This window comes from Anopheles darlingi, chromosome 3, assembly GCF_943734745.1.
Source record: "Anopheles darlingi chromosome 3, idAnoDarlMG_H_01, whole genome shotgun sequence".
NCBI lineage: Eukaryota > Metazoa > Arthropoda > Insecta > Diptera > Culicidae > Anopheles > Anopheles darlingi.
Genome location: NC_064875.1, coordinates 22,413,967 through 22,428,966, shown reverse-complemented (window position 1 = coordinate 22,428,966; position 15,000 = coordinate 22,413,967). Strand labels below are relative to the sequence as shown.

General features: G+C 53.8%; 3 protein-coding genes across 8 annotated transcripts in view; 2 read left to right on the top strand and 1 right to left on the bottom strand.

Annotated features, from left to right (window-relative positions):
* LOC125954909 (uncharacterized) overlaps window positions 1-3,651 on the top strand; it is a 4,846-nt gene extending 1,195 nt beyond the window's left edge. For all 6 annotated transcript variants that reach the window (XM_049685583.1, XM_049685580.1, XM_049685581.1 and 3 more), the window contains exons 2-6: window positions 1-985; window positions 1,052-1,197; window positions 1,272-1,561; window positions 1,630-2,981; window positions 3,060-3,651. The exon at window positions 1-985 is cut by the window's left edge and continues 251 nt beyond it. In XM_049685583.1, the coding sequence (XP_049541540.1) occupies window positions 349-985; window positions 1,052-1,197; window positions 1,272-1,561; window positions 1,630-2,981; window positions 3,060-3,589 (2,955 nt within the window). In that variant the 5' untranslated portion in view covers window positions 1-348 and the 3' untranslated portion in view covers window positions 3,590-3,651. The remainder of the gene's footprint in view (window positions 986-1,051; window positions 1,198-1,271; window positions 1,562-1,629; window positions 2,982-3,059) is intronic.
* Window positions 1-15,000, bottom strand: part of LOC125953727 (E3 ubiquitin-protein ligase highwire) — a 26,731-nt gene that overhangs the window by 10,184 nt on the left and 1,547 nt on the right. Inside the window, exons 2-10 of the mRNA XM_049683479.1 lie at window positions 14,304-14,878; window positions 13,313-14,240; window positions 13,011-13,235; window positions 12,803-12,934; window positions 12,107-12,715; window positions 11,047-11,697; window positions 10,423-10,975; window positions 8,560-10,291; window positions 6,319-8,489 (exon numbers count right to left, since the gene is read on the bottom strand). Coding sequence (XP_049539436.1) covers window positions 6,319-8,489; window positions 8,560-10,291; window positions 10,423-10,975; window positions 11,047-11,697; window positions 12,107-12,715; window positions 12,803-12,934; window positions 13,011-13,235; window positions 13,313-14,240; window positions 14,304-14,878 — 7,576 coding nt within the window. The remainder of the gene's footprint in view (window positions 1-6,318; window positions 8,490-8,559; window positions 10,292-10,422; window positions 10,976-11,046; window positions 11,698-12,106; window positions 12,716-12,802; window positions 12,935-13,010; window positions 13,236-13,312; window positions 14,241-14,303; window positions 14,879-15,000) is intronic.
* LOC125954914 (uncharacterized) lies at window positions 4,297-6,319 on the top strand. The gene is made up of 4 exons (XM_049685592.1): window positions 4,297-4,572; window positions 4,737-5,328; window positions 5,408-5,542; window positions 5,624-6,319. Exons 1-4 carry the CDS (start codon window positions 4,312-4,314, stop codon window positions 6,166-6,168), a joined length of 1,533 nt encoding a protein of 510 aa, XP_049541549.1. The 5' UTR covers window positions 4,297-4,311; the 3' UTR covers window positions 6,169-6,319.

Below are 15,000 nucleotides of genomic sequence, written 5' to 3'. Positions count from 1 at the left end.
CAACCAGCAGGCAGTGATGTGTTGTGTGTCTGTGAGCCAATGAGTCACTAAAACGAACGGCGACGGATCTCCGAAGCAGATCGTGCAGAAACACGCACCGCAACGATCGCCAAGCGCCCATGCCTTTCATGCTTTCCATGGGTGGTGCTATCATCATTGGGTGCAGCACCTGCAGCAAAGCGCACGTACCCGAAAATGTGACATTTACAGTGTTTTCCAATCAGCAACGGGGTGCCATCGTGACGATAGATTAGTGAAGAAGAGCATCCCCGATCGTGTGCGTTCGTGTGATCGCGAGTGTGAGCGAAAGTGAGAGGGAGAAGAAGATTACACAGATAGGACTGCAGTATGAGGCAGGTGGGGAGGAGCAAACGGTGGGCGACGGGAGGGTGGTGTTATTGGTTCACGATCGTGCTGTTCCTGCTCCTGCATACTCTTGACTCCGTCCGATTCGGTGCCCGTGCCACCAGCACGCCCGACAGTAAATCGATCTGTAATGAGGATGCATACTGCACCTGCCGAAGCAGCGGCAGCGGCAGTGGTACCACTACCAGCAGTAGTGTGTTCGTGACGATCGATTGCGTGCTGGATGGTGGTGACCATGCGACACGCACCAATGCCGTAATCGGTGTCGCACCGAGCACGATCACTACATCGGTGTCAACGGATCAGCACCAGCAACGACGGCGTCGGTTCGTACTCGACGGTCAACTGCACCTGCCACCGAATGCATCGGCCCTCAACATACGCCTGATCGCCGGTGCCCAGCTCTCGATCACTCGCGAGTTTTTCCGGCATGACATCATTAACCGACTGTGGATCGATGGTGATGATGGTGGTGATGCCAACGGTCATCACGCTGCTGGGACACGGTGGTCCACCGTCGAGTTTCATGAGAGTGCCCTTTGTGACAACGATGGCAGCTATCCCGAGGTGCTGGTAACGAACCTGGGCCGACTCGTATTGAATCGGAATGTTTCGTGCGGTAAACCAAACGGTGTTTGACCGTTCGCGTTCGCGATATTAAAGCTTGTCTCCATCATCTCCACAGGCGAGTATCGGCTTAATATTACGCACGTGAGGGACGTTCATTTGACGGAACAGTTCCTGGGTAAGGTCGAGGCCGAGGTTTGGATACAGCACGTGGCCAAGCTACAGATTGAACCGAATGCATTCGTCGGTTCACGCAACTCCAAGGTAACGTCGGAACGTCATGATGGAAATAATGCGCGATCCTCAATGTTACAACGATCTTTCTTCGTTTTTTTAAGGTACAAATCCACGATGCCACCATCGAGCGATTGCCGCGGCTCGGTGCTTCCTTTCGGCTGCTGCATTTCGAGCGCTGCAATATTAGTGATATCCTGCCGGATGCCATGGGTGCGAATGAGGTGGACCATATCGAGTTTATCGGGTGCCGGATCAACCGACTGCACCAGCAAGCCATTCCTGAGCGGTTGCTGTGCGTTTCGCTGACTTTCAGTGATTGCATTATCAGCAAAATCGATAAGCAGTTCGTCGATGGAAGCGGCCTGACGGAATTCAATCTGGAGCGCAACACGTGGGTACCTGGCGGAGGCGAGAGCACATTTCTTTATCTCCTAACGATCGGTTTTACCTTATCCTCAGTATCGAGAATGTTGCCCTGGGTGCGCTAACGTTCACAAGTGTCCGCACCAGCATCAGAAACAATTTCATCGTGCGCACGGGCAAAGATTGGTTGAACCAGACCGAATGGACGAATGTCACGATCACGGGCAACTCGTTCGGAGAGTTCGATGGTTTTTCGCTCAATAGTAAACCCGTACCGAGCGCCGGTAACCAGCACTGTGTGTTCGGTAATAACACGCTCACCAAGGCACACGCTCGGAGCTTTAGCTTCGGTCACCACTGCAGGATGGATGCGCTACACTTTGGTCGCATCTGTGACTGTGCGTACGCTAGCTGGCTCGGTGAACTGTTCGGTTTACCGGCCACCGCAACCGTTAGCTATCCGATGACCTCCGTCGCTTCGTGCCAGGTGGAGGAAAGCCTTCGCTACTGCTTCAATCAGAGCGGAGACGCACACGGTGGTGGCACCGATCAGCGCGTCAATGTACATTACTTTCTGACCGAGTTCTGCCTCCAGCAGGGCTCGGAAAAGTGTTCCTCTTATGCGACCGGTTCCGGCCAGGAAGCGCACCAGAAACATCACAAACCACCGCCCATGGTACCGCTCGATGCCATCGATTCGCTCGATAGTGCGGAACAGGGTAGTTGGTTACCGGGGAACAATATCTGGTTTCTAGTCGGTGGGGGTGCCATTTTATTGTTCCTGCTATGCACGGCTCTGGCCACGCTCATCCGAAAACGTTGCGGGCAACGAGAAACCGGCGGAACGCCGCAATCCATGACAGCACGATCGAACCGTTCTCTGGCGAGTCAACAGCGAGAGCCAATCACGCACAATGGATCCTCGTTTACCTCGCTGCAGCGTCGTGTCATTGTGACGTCACTCGACTGGGTACGGGAAACGTTCGGCCATAAAGTTTGGTGCGAGATCGATGCCCCGATGCAGCAGCTGCTCAATCCACCGAACGGGGTGCCACACGATGAGCAGGAGAAGGTACGGTTGATCGGGTTAATTATTCAAAGTTTAAACGATCATCACATCACCGGCGATCAGATGGTCGCCCTGACGGATATATTGTACCGCCATTTGGGTCCACCGGCGGCGGCGGCAGGTGCAACACCTCCAACGGTGGCACTGATCGAGCCATCCGATCACATCTACGATGAGCTGCAACCGAACCGTGCAGCAACAACAACAACAGCACCCCGAGGGGTACGCATGACAGAGATCGGATTGCTAGGTGATTATGCGGCACCACTCGATCATGGTGGATCACTACTCGGCGGACCACCAGGACTTCCAATGGCGGAAGGTATCTACTCCGAGCCAATTCAAAGGGACGAACAGCAGCTACTACAGCACACTCTTCGTAAGTACAACAGTGAGACAGGATGTGCAATACGGGATCGCAACTCATGTGCCAATTTTCCTTCCCTCCAAAAACTAGGAACCAGAAACTTGATAAGTCCATACGCAATAGCAGATGCGACGGCACAACTGAACCCTCTGGACGGGGACAATCTACCCGATATTTTACAAAGGAGACCTGCGTGTGCAACAGCAGGAGGAAGTGCAGGCACCTGGAACACAGGCCGGAACCGTAATGCAGAGGACGGTGACGATGATAGGGATGATGATGATGATGATGATGATGATGACGACGACGACGATGAAGATTTTAGACTCGGTGACGGAGGTGATGAGGAGGAACGTAAAACGATGCTTCGACCGCCATACCTAGATGCCGTGGACGGTGGTAGCAGCGGAGGACCGACGTACGCACTGCCGATGAAAAAAGTGAAACGGCGCACACAGGAACGACCGCTCGACGAGGAAGGACCGAGCGGTGGTGATGGCAATCGGTCGGAGCATTCCGGCAGCAGTATGCAAACGGTGCGCATCGAGGACATTACCGCCATCGGGGAAAGTGGTGGCGGCGGTGGCATAAGTGAACAAATGTATGGTGGCAATAAATAATGTGTATAGAAACGAGTGATCGATATTGAAAACGTTAAGCGCATCTACAAGATCTTTTCTCTTTTGAGCCGAACCCGACATGGATTACGTGTAACCGCCTTAGGAAATGCAGTAAGAGAAGATCAGCAACTAGGCAGGATGATTATATATCAGATACCGATCGTCATGATCGGCACACCAAATGTAAAATAGAAATAGTATGGGGTCTTTATATGGAGAAATTGGGGTCTAAAAGGCCTGATCTACCATAAACTTCGGGCCTTTCCATAGCGGGAGTAAAGGACGACCCCACAAACCATCGAAACTTTCGTTTGCATACCGGAGACGCGTTTTTTTGGCAACGACAACTCCAACTGCCAAAATTTACCTGCCTCTACGGCAAATACATCTGCCCCAGCGCAATCGTGTGCGTGCTTTCGGTGCGTTCTTATCTTATCGCAAGACCTTCGCCAGCACTGCGTACGATAAACGGCGTCGTCGTCGTCGTCGTCGTCGCCGTCGCATATGAGGACGGTGACAGTCTGTGCTTGCACAGCAGATTTGTCCGCTTGGCATGTATGCGTATATGTGACACCCATTTGCTACCCATTTGTTATCATAACGGGAAGGTTGAAAAACCCTTCGATAAGTGAAACCCTTTTTTCGAGTACCTACACCGAGTAGAGAGAGAATCGGCCGCTACCTGGCAGTCGTGACTAGTCATCAACATCTCGCGCATCGCGATGGCATCGTTCACGGGACGATGTTCGATATTCTGGCTTCTGTTGGCCATTCTCTACCCCTTCACACCGGTGGCCACCGGTGAACAGGAGCAACTGGAGCCGCTTTCCTTCGAACCGCTACACTGTGAACGGATCGATGGTGAGGCACTGAGAAGATGGATTGCCAGTGAACCGGGTGCCAGGCGACTGTGCAGTGGCACGCCCAGCTGTGATCGCGTGCTGATGTGCGATTGTCAGAAGACGACTATCTCAGACCAACAGGTGAGAACTAGGGCAGCGCGTAAATTGAATGAGTCAACATGGCAGTACCCAAGGTGTGGCGCCTTGCCCAGGGTGTGACGAGACGGGGCAAACATTACCAGAGTAATTCTCAGATTAGTCGAGCTCGCCGCTCGTTGACTCATCACCTTAATCTCTGCTCGTAGGCTGCCTTTACGCTACCACCATTCGAGGCTACCACCGTTGCAACCGACATACTGATACGCAACTGCGGCCAGCTACACGTTCCGACCGGTACGTTCCGTGCGCTGCGCTCCGGATTTCTACCGCGCACCGTACGATTCCTGAACATCGAACAGCTTACGCTGGAATCGTTTGCATTCGAGATCACTAGCCAATCGCGCGTACCCAATCCCGATCCACGCGATCGTCATCCGGTACTCGGACCGATCGAGCTTCATTTCGAGCGTTGCCACATAGAGGAACTGCCCGCCAACGCGTTCCACGGTGCTGGGCTACGATCGATCCAGTTCTCTTCTGCCTCCTCTATCGGTGTGGTTCGGCCACTAGCGATCGGCATTCGATTGCGCCAGCTCACGTTTCGTGACAGTGCAATCGGTCGATTTGCGCGCCATGCATTCAAGCGAGCACAGATGGAGGAGCTTCTGCTGCAAAATGTCACCATGCACGATTCCTGGACCTCCCAGGGCTGGCAGGGTGTCGTAGTGGCCGAAACGATCCGTATCAGCGATTCCACCTTTTTGCAGCCAATCCTTCCGGCCGCCATTACCGAGAGTAGTAAGTACCACGCATACGCTAGTCTCCAAAGAGGAGCCCTTTTCACTAATGGCCATTTGTTTGGTGGGACGCTCAACAGGTACCAACGAACTGGTGCTTCAGAACAACGTGTTCAACGCTTCAATGGCGGACGAAGCATTCCAGCTGGCCGTCACTAGCCGTGTTTCAATGATCGGCAATGTGTTTGGGCAGCTATCACCGAATCTGTTTCGTGGTAAGGGACTGCGCGTCACGTGACTGCGAACCGAAAGTTTGGTTTTTCTCTTATCACTCATAATCCCCTCTTTCCATCTAGGATTAACGATATCGAACGAAACGGCCTGGAACGCACAGCCAACGCTTGTGCTGGAAAGGAACCAAATCGATGAGCTGGTGGTACCGGGGTCAAGTGCTGCCGTTGGCAGCAGCAGCTTCTTCCACATTCCACGTAACTTTACCGTAAATTTGCAGTCACTTCGGATTGCCGAGATGGCCACTTGTGACAGCACGAACCTCGCCGGGGCATCACAATGGCAACAGGAGATCTTCTTCCTGCGACCATTCGCCGTCAGTGGACACGATGATCCGGAATCGTACATCTCGATCGAAGAGTTTCGGCAGCAGGAAGGTTGTGATGCGACCGGACCCGATCTCGTACTGATCATCGTCCTGTCGACGCTGCTCGGTGTGACGCTGATCGGTGGTTTGATCGGAGGGTTCGTGTTCTATCGCCACCAGAAGAAACGACAGCGTATGCTACTGTTGGAGCAGGGCCTAGTGCATCCAGCACCACGCACATACCGTGAGACGCAGATTATGCTCAAGCTGGAAACGGTCGGTACCCTCAAGACCGACTTCTAATGGACCGATCGAGCAACGGTTCAACGCGATCTCCATAAAACGGTCTGATGAAGACCGTAACCCGCTAGTCTCAAGTGGCCATTAGTGACCAACTATTCCTAACCTGATACAATGTGAGAGAGAGATTGTGAAAAAAGAGATTGTACTTACAGCACTGGTAGATGGCAATCGAGTGCATTCCGGATGGTTAGCATCGCATCCGGTACCATGAGTCCCTTGGCAAGAAGCGTGCTACCGTACCGGTCGATCGTGGCCGCCTCCGCATCCGTCAAACGATCGTCCGGATCATCATCGAAGCGTAGCTCCCTCCGTAATAGATTGCGACTGCAGCGGCCACCAAGGTGTGCTAGCTCCTGTTCCAGCACAATCAACGTACCACCGGTTGTGCACCCGGCCATCGGTAACTCCATGCTGGCTTGATGATGACGATGATGCTGCTGCTGCTGAAGGTCACCAGTACGACCGGTACCAGTTCCACAGATCACCGGTTCCGTTGACGGTTGCTCCACGTTTTCGTAGCCAATCACAAGACACCGGAAACCGTACGCTGGATGTTTCGGTTCGTTCACGTATGTAGAGCAAGCTTCCAGCGACACTTCAACCTCTCGTCCGGGTAGTACCATCGCTCGACCCGGGCCACCATAAGACCAGCGTGACGGTGTGTTGTACATCCGCACCGTACACCACTCATCGCCGGTGTCACGATCGACGCCAGATCGATTCGAAGGGATTTTCACCTTCACTCGATCCTCCTCCTGTACCGTACCGCACTGTGCATCGAAGGTAAGACACATCCAACGGACCGTCACGGGAAAACGTACCCGGTAAGCCGTGATACTGGCCGTCTTGTACGGGTGATCGCTCTCTAGAATGCAGTAGTGCTGGCTCGTGGTGTTGATGCTCGTCGCTGAGCTCGTCGTTATCGTAGTGCCAATGCTGGACATCGTTTTGCTGAGCCCACCGGAGGATGTGCGCTGACGGCGCAGCTCATTGAGTGCCGTAATCGGTGGTAGAATGTCCTGTACCATCGCCAGCACCTCCACCGATACCTTCAGATCCATCCGAATGCAGCGTTCCAGCTGAGCGAGCGTCAGCGGCAGTAGATAGCGGAACAGACAGTTTACCACCGAAGGGCAACGGGTCGCTCGGGAACGGAACAGATCCCAAACAGTACGCCTACGTATCGTGACGGGCATTAGCTGACTAGCGCCACTGCCTGGGCCTAGTTCCATTTCGTTCCCATTCGCCGACATGCCAATGCCGCTGGCGGCCGATGAAGCATTAGCCGGACCAATGATCGCACCAACCGTTGCTTCGGAAGCAGAATCAATCTCGTACGGATCGTACGGAACACCAGAAGCAGCCGTAGCAGTTGACGCGCTACCACCACCAGCAGCAGCAGCAACACCGGACATCTGACCGCTACCACCGGTTCCAACGCGTAACGTTTCTAGCAATCCCTTCGGTAGTACCTTCCCGATTGTACGCCGCGTCCGCTCGATCGTTGTCGTTGTGGCCGCAACATTCGATGCGATCACACTCACTAAACCGGTCGAGCCAACGTCGAGATGTTCCTCGATCGGGGTAATGTTATGCTCGGAATCGATCGCTACCCCAACACCACCAGCACCAGCACCAACGTTACCGATACCGCCAACGATGCCCCCGATCACACCAGCCGAAGAAGCGGACGTCGAGGAAGGCGTGGAAGAGCTTTCCGATGAGGAAGGTGCCCGCAACCCGGCTCCCGATGGCGATGTCCAGAGTGCCAACTCATGGGCCACGGTCAACAGCTCTCGGCAGCGACCGACAATGGCACGGGCCACTTCCAGTGCCAGATCACGGGCTTGTGTCCTACCGTTGCCCAGCTCTCGGAGACCTACTCCAGCGTTGGCCAATGGAGCGGTACTTAGTCCCTGAAACCCAGCAGCTCCGCTCGGTGTGCTGTAGTACAGGATGGCCGGTATCTGGCCACGAGCTGGCGTTGTACCGTTGAAGCTGAGATCGCAAGGATAGAATCGGAACGTAACCGTACCGCATGGACCGCGCAGCGATGATTGGCCACAATCACCGGACAGTGTCCGGGCACCCTGACTGCAGAGCCGCAGGGCGTACCGATGGTTGTCCTTCAGTAGAACGGCACGATTGAACCGCAACTCGGCCATATGCTGACGAACAGCCGTTTGATCGTACGATCCGACGATCGACTCCAGCACCTCCCAGCGGTGCGAGTGTGAGTAGTGTGTGTGTGAGTGGGTCGAGTGATGGCTATCATACAGCAGTTCCAGCTGATACTCGTAACTTCCCGATCCCGAGTAAACCTACAATAGAGAGAAATGCTTAATACCGAGTACGTTCTTGCCCCAGTCACTTCCCAGCATCAAGCCTTACACATGCTCCAGCAATCGAAATGCCAGCCCGATCGACGGTGAACGCAATGGCATCCGGTCCAAAGTTCCCAGTATTCCATGTCTTCCCGAGATCGATCTTTCCGAAGCGACTCCCAGTGCTGAAAAGGCGATTGCTGCCCAGCAGCGGTGGTATCATCAGATCACTCGCCGTCGTTCCTCCAGTTCCCGAGTCCGGATCCTGATCTCCATTACTACCACCACCGCCGCCGGTACCTCCGCTAACACCACGTTCACAAGCCGATCGTTGCTCGAGCGGATCACAACCATGGTGGATAATCTCCGACAGCAGTTTCGCCAGCAAGCGACATCCGTTCCGTATCAACAACCGTTCCTGACTCTGCTCATCATCATCCTGCTCGTCATCCTGCTCGCTATCATCATCCTCACAATCGCTACCACCAGCACCAGCAGCGGCGTCCATGCTGCCACCAACACCACCAGTGGACGCATCCATTCGATGACTGGCAACTGAAGTGCGCCCCAGATCCGTCTCACGATCCGGGTAATCGGCTTCCCCGGCACCATACTGCTGACGGTGACCATGACCACCAACCGTGGCCGCCAATCCATCACCCGATTCATTCTCCTCGAGCTCATAATCGTAGTCGACATCTTCACTACTACGGCAGCTACTACCACCGCTGCTAGTGTTGCTGCCGGCACTACTACCACTGCTACTACTTCCACGCCGCCGATGCCGTCCAATGCGGTCCAGCTTACGTCTCACCGGATCCGACACAAGTTCCAGTAACAGCTCGAGCACATCACGGAAGTGCCAATCGGGCAGATGGTGTTGCGGATGTTGAGGAGCGTGTGCATGATGATGCGGTGTAGCACTACCACCTCCTCCGCTGTGGCCATCCGAGTGTACCGACGTACCTGTCGCCACCGTAGCCGTCATCTGCTCGATCAAACTGGCCAACAGATCACGATTTCGTGAAATGAGCAGTGCGCCGGAGGTCCCAGAAGTAGGTCGTGATGAAACTGACGGTGCTGGTCCCGCCGAAAGGATCGAGAAAGTGACCCTCAGATTTACCGATGGTTGGCAAAGACCAGCCAGAATGGCACTGAGTAGAAGGCGTCCACCAGCTACTACACTACCTCCCGTAGCAGCAGCAGCAGAAGTCGGTGTGCTACTGCTACCTCCTCCAACTGGTCCGTAGCTATAACGATACCGATCGACCGCAGGCTTCCCACCGATGATATCATGCGTATTGCTATCGGCTTCCCGTAGCAGCAGCAACCGACGGCACAGTACATCCCACTTCAGTGCCGGCGTAGGATAGAAGATGTCGAAACACCGGACGAATGTACGGTGACACTCGGCCAACACTTCGCGTTTGGCGCGGGAAACGCGCCTTCGCATCGTGCGCTCCATCACCGGCAGCGTAACCCGATCGGCCAGAATGTCGATCAGTAGTGTACGGATTTCGATGACGGCGGCCGCTAACGTTTGATGGCTACCGGTAGCACCCGTTGGCATCCCCGGCCCCGAGGAGGACATCGGTGAGTAGCTAGTCGTGCTGCCGGCGTGATGGCCCGATCCGAATGGTGGTGCGGCATGCAGATACTCCGATCGTAGTACTCCGTCCTCCGACTGAAGATCACCATCCTCGTTGTCTGCCGTCGTGGTGCGTGATCCCGTTGGATGGTAGATGGCGTTGAGGTAGCGTCGCAGCAAGCGCAAACACGCACGACAGATGAACGAAAGACGAACGATCAGCTGAAAGGAAAATGAGGAAAGGACAATGTTAGTTCCGGTATTCGTTAGATCCGCTCCTGTACGACGTCCAGTACCTTAGCCTCTCCGAAAAGTCCTGCTCCGTTGGGAGTGAGCGGATTGTACGCCGCACCCGACTTTGTGCCCTTCTTCTGCTCTCCGGACAGATTACGGAATGCGTTCCAGGCCCAGCTTAACAGTTCCGTTAGCGATTCGAGCGTTTCCCGGTTGATACCGGTGGCAAAGCGTCGCGATATTGGACAGAGCGGAATGATGCTCTCGTCCATACTGGCACTGCTCTGCATACCACTCGAGACGTTCGATCCGGGCGCCATTATCGTTGGTGTGGCTGGTTTCTTGCGACGATACTGAACACCCGCTGTCGTATTACTGCTGGCCGTTGGAGGTTTGGTTCGTCCAGAACGGAATGGAAATCGAGCATCGCCTGCACCACCATTTAGCACTCCCGAGCCAGCCCCAGCAGCATTTTCATCCTGGGATGGACCGATGTTCCAACGATTCCCAGGGGATTCCTCGTCAATACCGGCTCCGGCACCGAACGTTGGTGTCAGGAGGGCCGAGCGATGTTGATCGCTTGGAAGCTCTTCCTCTAGCGGATCATCATCTCCACCGGGCAGCTCACATAATTTCACTTGGCGACCACTGGCACTGAATGCTACGAAATAGTACGACGATTAGTGAGAATATAACGAAGGGATCGAGATTCCAAGCTTTCCTTTCACTTACCACCGCGAGCACCGGAAAACCAATCCGCTGCATTGACGTTCACGTTACCATCGAGCGGTGAAGAAGTCGAACCACCACCTCCAACCGTTGATGATCCATCCAATGCTTGCTCAAACGGTGGCCATTGGCCAGTGGCGCCCAACCGTTCCGTTGCCTCCGTCAGCACATCCAGACAGGCGAGCAAATTGAGGGCAAGCTGGAAGCGAGGTACCTCACAACCATGCCACCGTTGTGGCAACGCAATCTCCGGACTCAACACACTGAGTGGTTCAGTGGATCCACTCGGTCGTCCGGTGTCCTGTCTGTCTACCCCCTCCGGTGCATCCCCCGCTGTTTCCTGGTGCTGTGATCGTTGCTTACGCTTCGCCTTTCGACGATACATCTCGGCCGCGATCGGGTTGAAAATCAGCATCCGCTTCCGTATCGCATCGTAGGCCCAGAGAACGTTAAATAGAGGATCGAGCGTGAAGGAAAAGTGCCAGCGGGCAGCGACATTGCGGCGGTAAGCATCCTTGAGTACTGGCTGTATGGATCCGGCACCCAGCTCGGTTCGAGCATCGAACTGATTCGTCCGATGTGCCCGACAGTGACCGGTGCGTCGATCGATCGTTATCGATCCCGTTAGCTGCGGTTGATTGCAGGGAATCAGTACTAAGAGATTAGAAGAGAAACAGAGATATAGTTAAATAGCCCAACCTTTCTAATCTTATGTCTAGTATGCCTATTGTTATGTAGTTTGGGTCTTTAGGGATGGCTGATCATGCTACTTAAATTATTTCATATTTTTAACCAAATAAAGAAAAAAGTTGTGAGCGAATAGATTTTAAAAGTTTGCCCTTGTATCCAAAACGTTATATCTATTTAAATGATATGTAAATTAAGCAGAGAAAAATTACTGAAACGATAAAAGTGCTCTGAAATATGAAAGGAGACTTAAAAAACACAAAAAATAATTGAAATTAATCTTCAAAACAAAGAAAGAAAACACGGTAATGATAAGGTAACGGAGCAAATGGCATAAGGTGATTAATAAAACGAAATAACAATGCATGGTACTTACAAATGGTCGTTCGATCGGCGGTGACACTGTATTTTGCCAACGCTGCCCCATTGATGAGCGATTCTTCCACCTTGATGTACGTCTGATCACCGCTGGCCGCAATCCACGAGGCCCGTCGACCTGTTCCCGGTCCAAACGAATCTATAGCAACCGGTGCACAGTGCCAGAAGAAGTTGCCACCATCACTACCGCCACCGGTTACACCACCACCTGGTGCTTCTCGGCCCAGCTGACCCTTGTGAAAGTTACCGAACGTATAGACCGCCCCACGGCTAGTGAGCACCACCGAATGGTTGCTTCCGGCCGCTACCGAAACGATTGTTCCGGCACCAGATGGGAAGCGTATCAGATAGGGACGTCCACCGGCCGGTGCCTGCAAATCCCCCGTACCCAGCTGTCCGTACTGGTTCGAGCCAAAGCTAAATACCTCCCCAGTTGACGTGAGGACCAACGAGTGATGCTGACCGCAAGCGATCTGCGTAACGATCGGTGAACGCCGGCTATCGGAACTAAGATGTGGCAGCTCCACACGCTGCGGCGGAACAGGCACGATCCGTGGTGTATCAGGATCGGTGGCAGTTGATAGGGGTGCGGTCGTTGTGGTCGTCCCTCCACCGGCACCGCAGTGACAACAGCAACCACATCCACAGCCACACTTGCTTGAACTTGATCCAGGCGGTGCTTGGTGATCGTTACCGGCATTTGATGGCGGTGGCCCCACGTGACAAGCGTTACAAGTCTGAGTCCCGGTTAGACTTGCCGGTGCACCGTTCGGTGGATTGGTTGAAGGGATGTTTGACGGATTGTTGGTCGTTGCCGATTCATCCACTTCAAGTAAAAGAAAAATAATCATGAAGGAATGTAGAACCATCATTTCGTTACTCGGAAGCAGGCAGCAACTTACCATTACGTTCACGCTGGAATTTGCGTCCACATTGGCCCTTATTGTTGAGACCAAACGTGTAGAGTTGCCCGAGTGCATCCACAGCAACGCAGTGTGCCTTCCCGAGCGCTACCTTCCGGATGACCACATCGGTCAGACCTCCCACAACACCGTTCGGTTCACAATAGTTCGTATCCTTGCCGTACATAATCAGTTTGCCTTCCTTCGTAACGAAAGCCGACGTACCTGGTAGAATAGAAAAAGCAAATGATTCATAATCATCGATTACATCGATGAGCAACAACAAACAATCGCAAACTTACCATTGTTACATGCAACGAACGTAACCGAATGACCATCCAGCTTGTTCAGACGCTTCGGTTTGATCGCTTTCGGTTGACGCCGGTTAGTCTTGGCCAGTTCACCGTCTTCCCCACGCTTGGCTGTCCCGGTGAAGTACACGGTGCCATCGTTGGTCAACAGTAGCCCATGGTTAGCCTCATGACCAACGACCACCTGTCGAAAGTAGCTGATACCCTTGGGAAGCGCCGTCAGTTCCGTTAGCTTCATCGTCACCGTAGCTTTCGGTGCACTCATGACGCAGCTCGCTCCGCCAGCCATGTTAGCTGACAATTTCAAGCCAAGTGCTGTTCCGCGGCCCCAATAGAACACCTTGCCCCCATTGCCGGTCACTCCTCCACCCGTTCCATCATCTACTAGCACCAAACCAAACTCTTTGCCACAAGAGATCGACTGAATGGCTCCACCTTGCTGTGGATTGCCGTCTAAAACGGGTGGTGCCACGACGGTGGTTGTGGAAGGACCAGCAGTACCGGCAGCACCAGCAGCCCCACCAACGCCTGCTGCCACATTATCTCCGAGTTCTTCCTCAAAAGCTGCCCAACCGTAGGTGTGATAACGGTTTTTGGCCAACTTTAGCCTTAGTTCGGGCCGTATTTCCGTTGGACCCGGTATTGCGCTCGAAGTGACGTTGGAGACGGGTGGATACAGCTGCTTCACGACCAGAATGTCTTCCTCCTGATCCTCTAGGTCCGAGCCACCGTCCGATACGGCACCGAGCCAGCAGATGGCATCGCCATCGGAAAACAGTTGACCATAGCGGCGCTGTAGTGTGGGAATGGGTGCCGTTTGAACCGTGCCTAGTGCTGCCAACGTGGCTGGATCGTACAACTGGAACGTCCAGCCATTGTTCACGTTCGTCTTACTGATACGTCCGTAGTACAGTTTGCCCTGCAAGTAGAATACACGATCAACTACGGTCCTGCGAACGTCGACGATTCCATGTGTACTTACGCCAGCATAACCAATCCATCCCGGAAGCTCGTGTTTAGCCATGGTGATAGTGACGGCACCATAAATTAATCCCTCTTGAGTTCCATTAAAACCGGAACCGATCTTGAGCAATCCCTTCGCCGTCACCAAGTACAGAAATTTTCCATCCGAGGCGACCGAATAGACGCTCGACGATTCCAGCGGTAGCCGGAACTCACCGATCAGGCAGCCCCGTGGTACACCGCACCGGAAGTAGTCCGCTATCGTGGCCCGTCCGGTGGCCATCGAGTAGATCGTTCGCTGCAGTTTGGCCACACTTTGGGGCATCTGTACGGAACCGCCGCTACCGGTGCCACCACCGATCGTTGCGTTGCCAGTATGAGTCGAACTCATTAGAATGGCGGCCACGGCTCGCACTATACGCCCGGTATCACCCTTGGCGATGGCCAAGGAAAGTAGTGTCGAGCAAGCCAGCGATGACCAGCCGCTGGTGGCCGTTGAAGCCGGTGTACTGCTGGTCGCTAGCTCTAGCAGTAGATCGAACAGCGGACCAAACACAGCCTCCGGCTCGTTCCGCATTCCCTCTGGCACTTGTCCTGGAAGAAAAGAAATGCCGTTATTTAGATTGAACCATGCTGATTTTAGTTGCACTGTTAGACGCCAGAATATTAAAGCAGTACCTAATAAAGTATTTTTCATTGAAATACCTTTTAAAAAA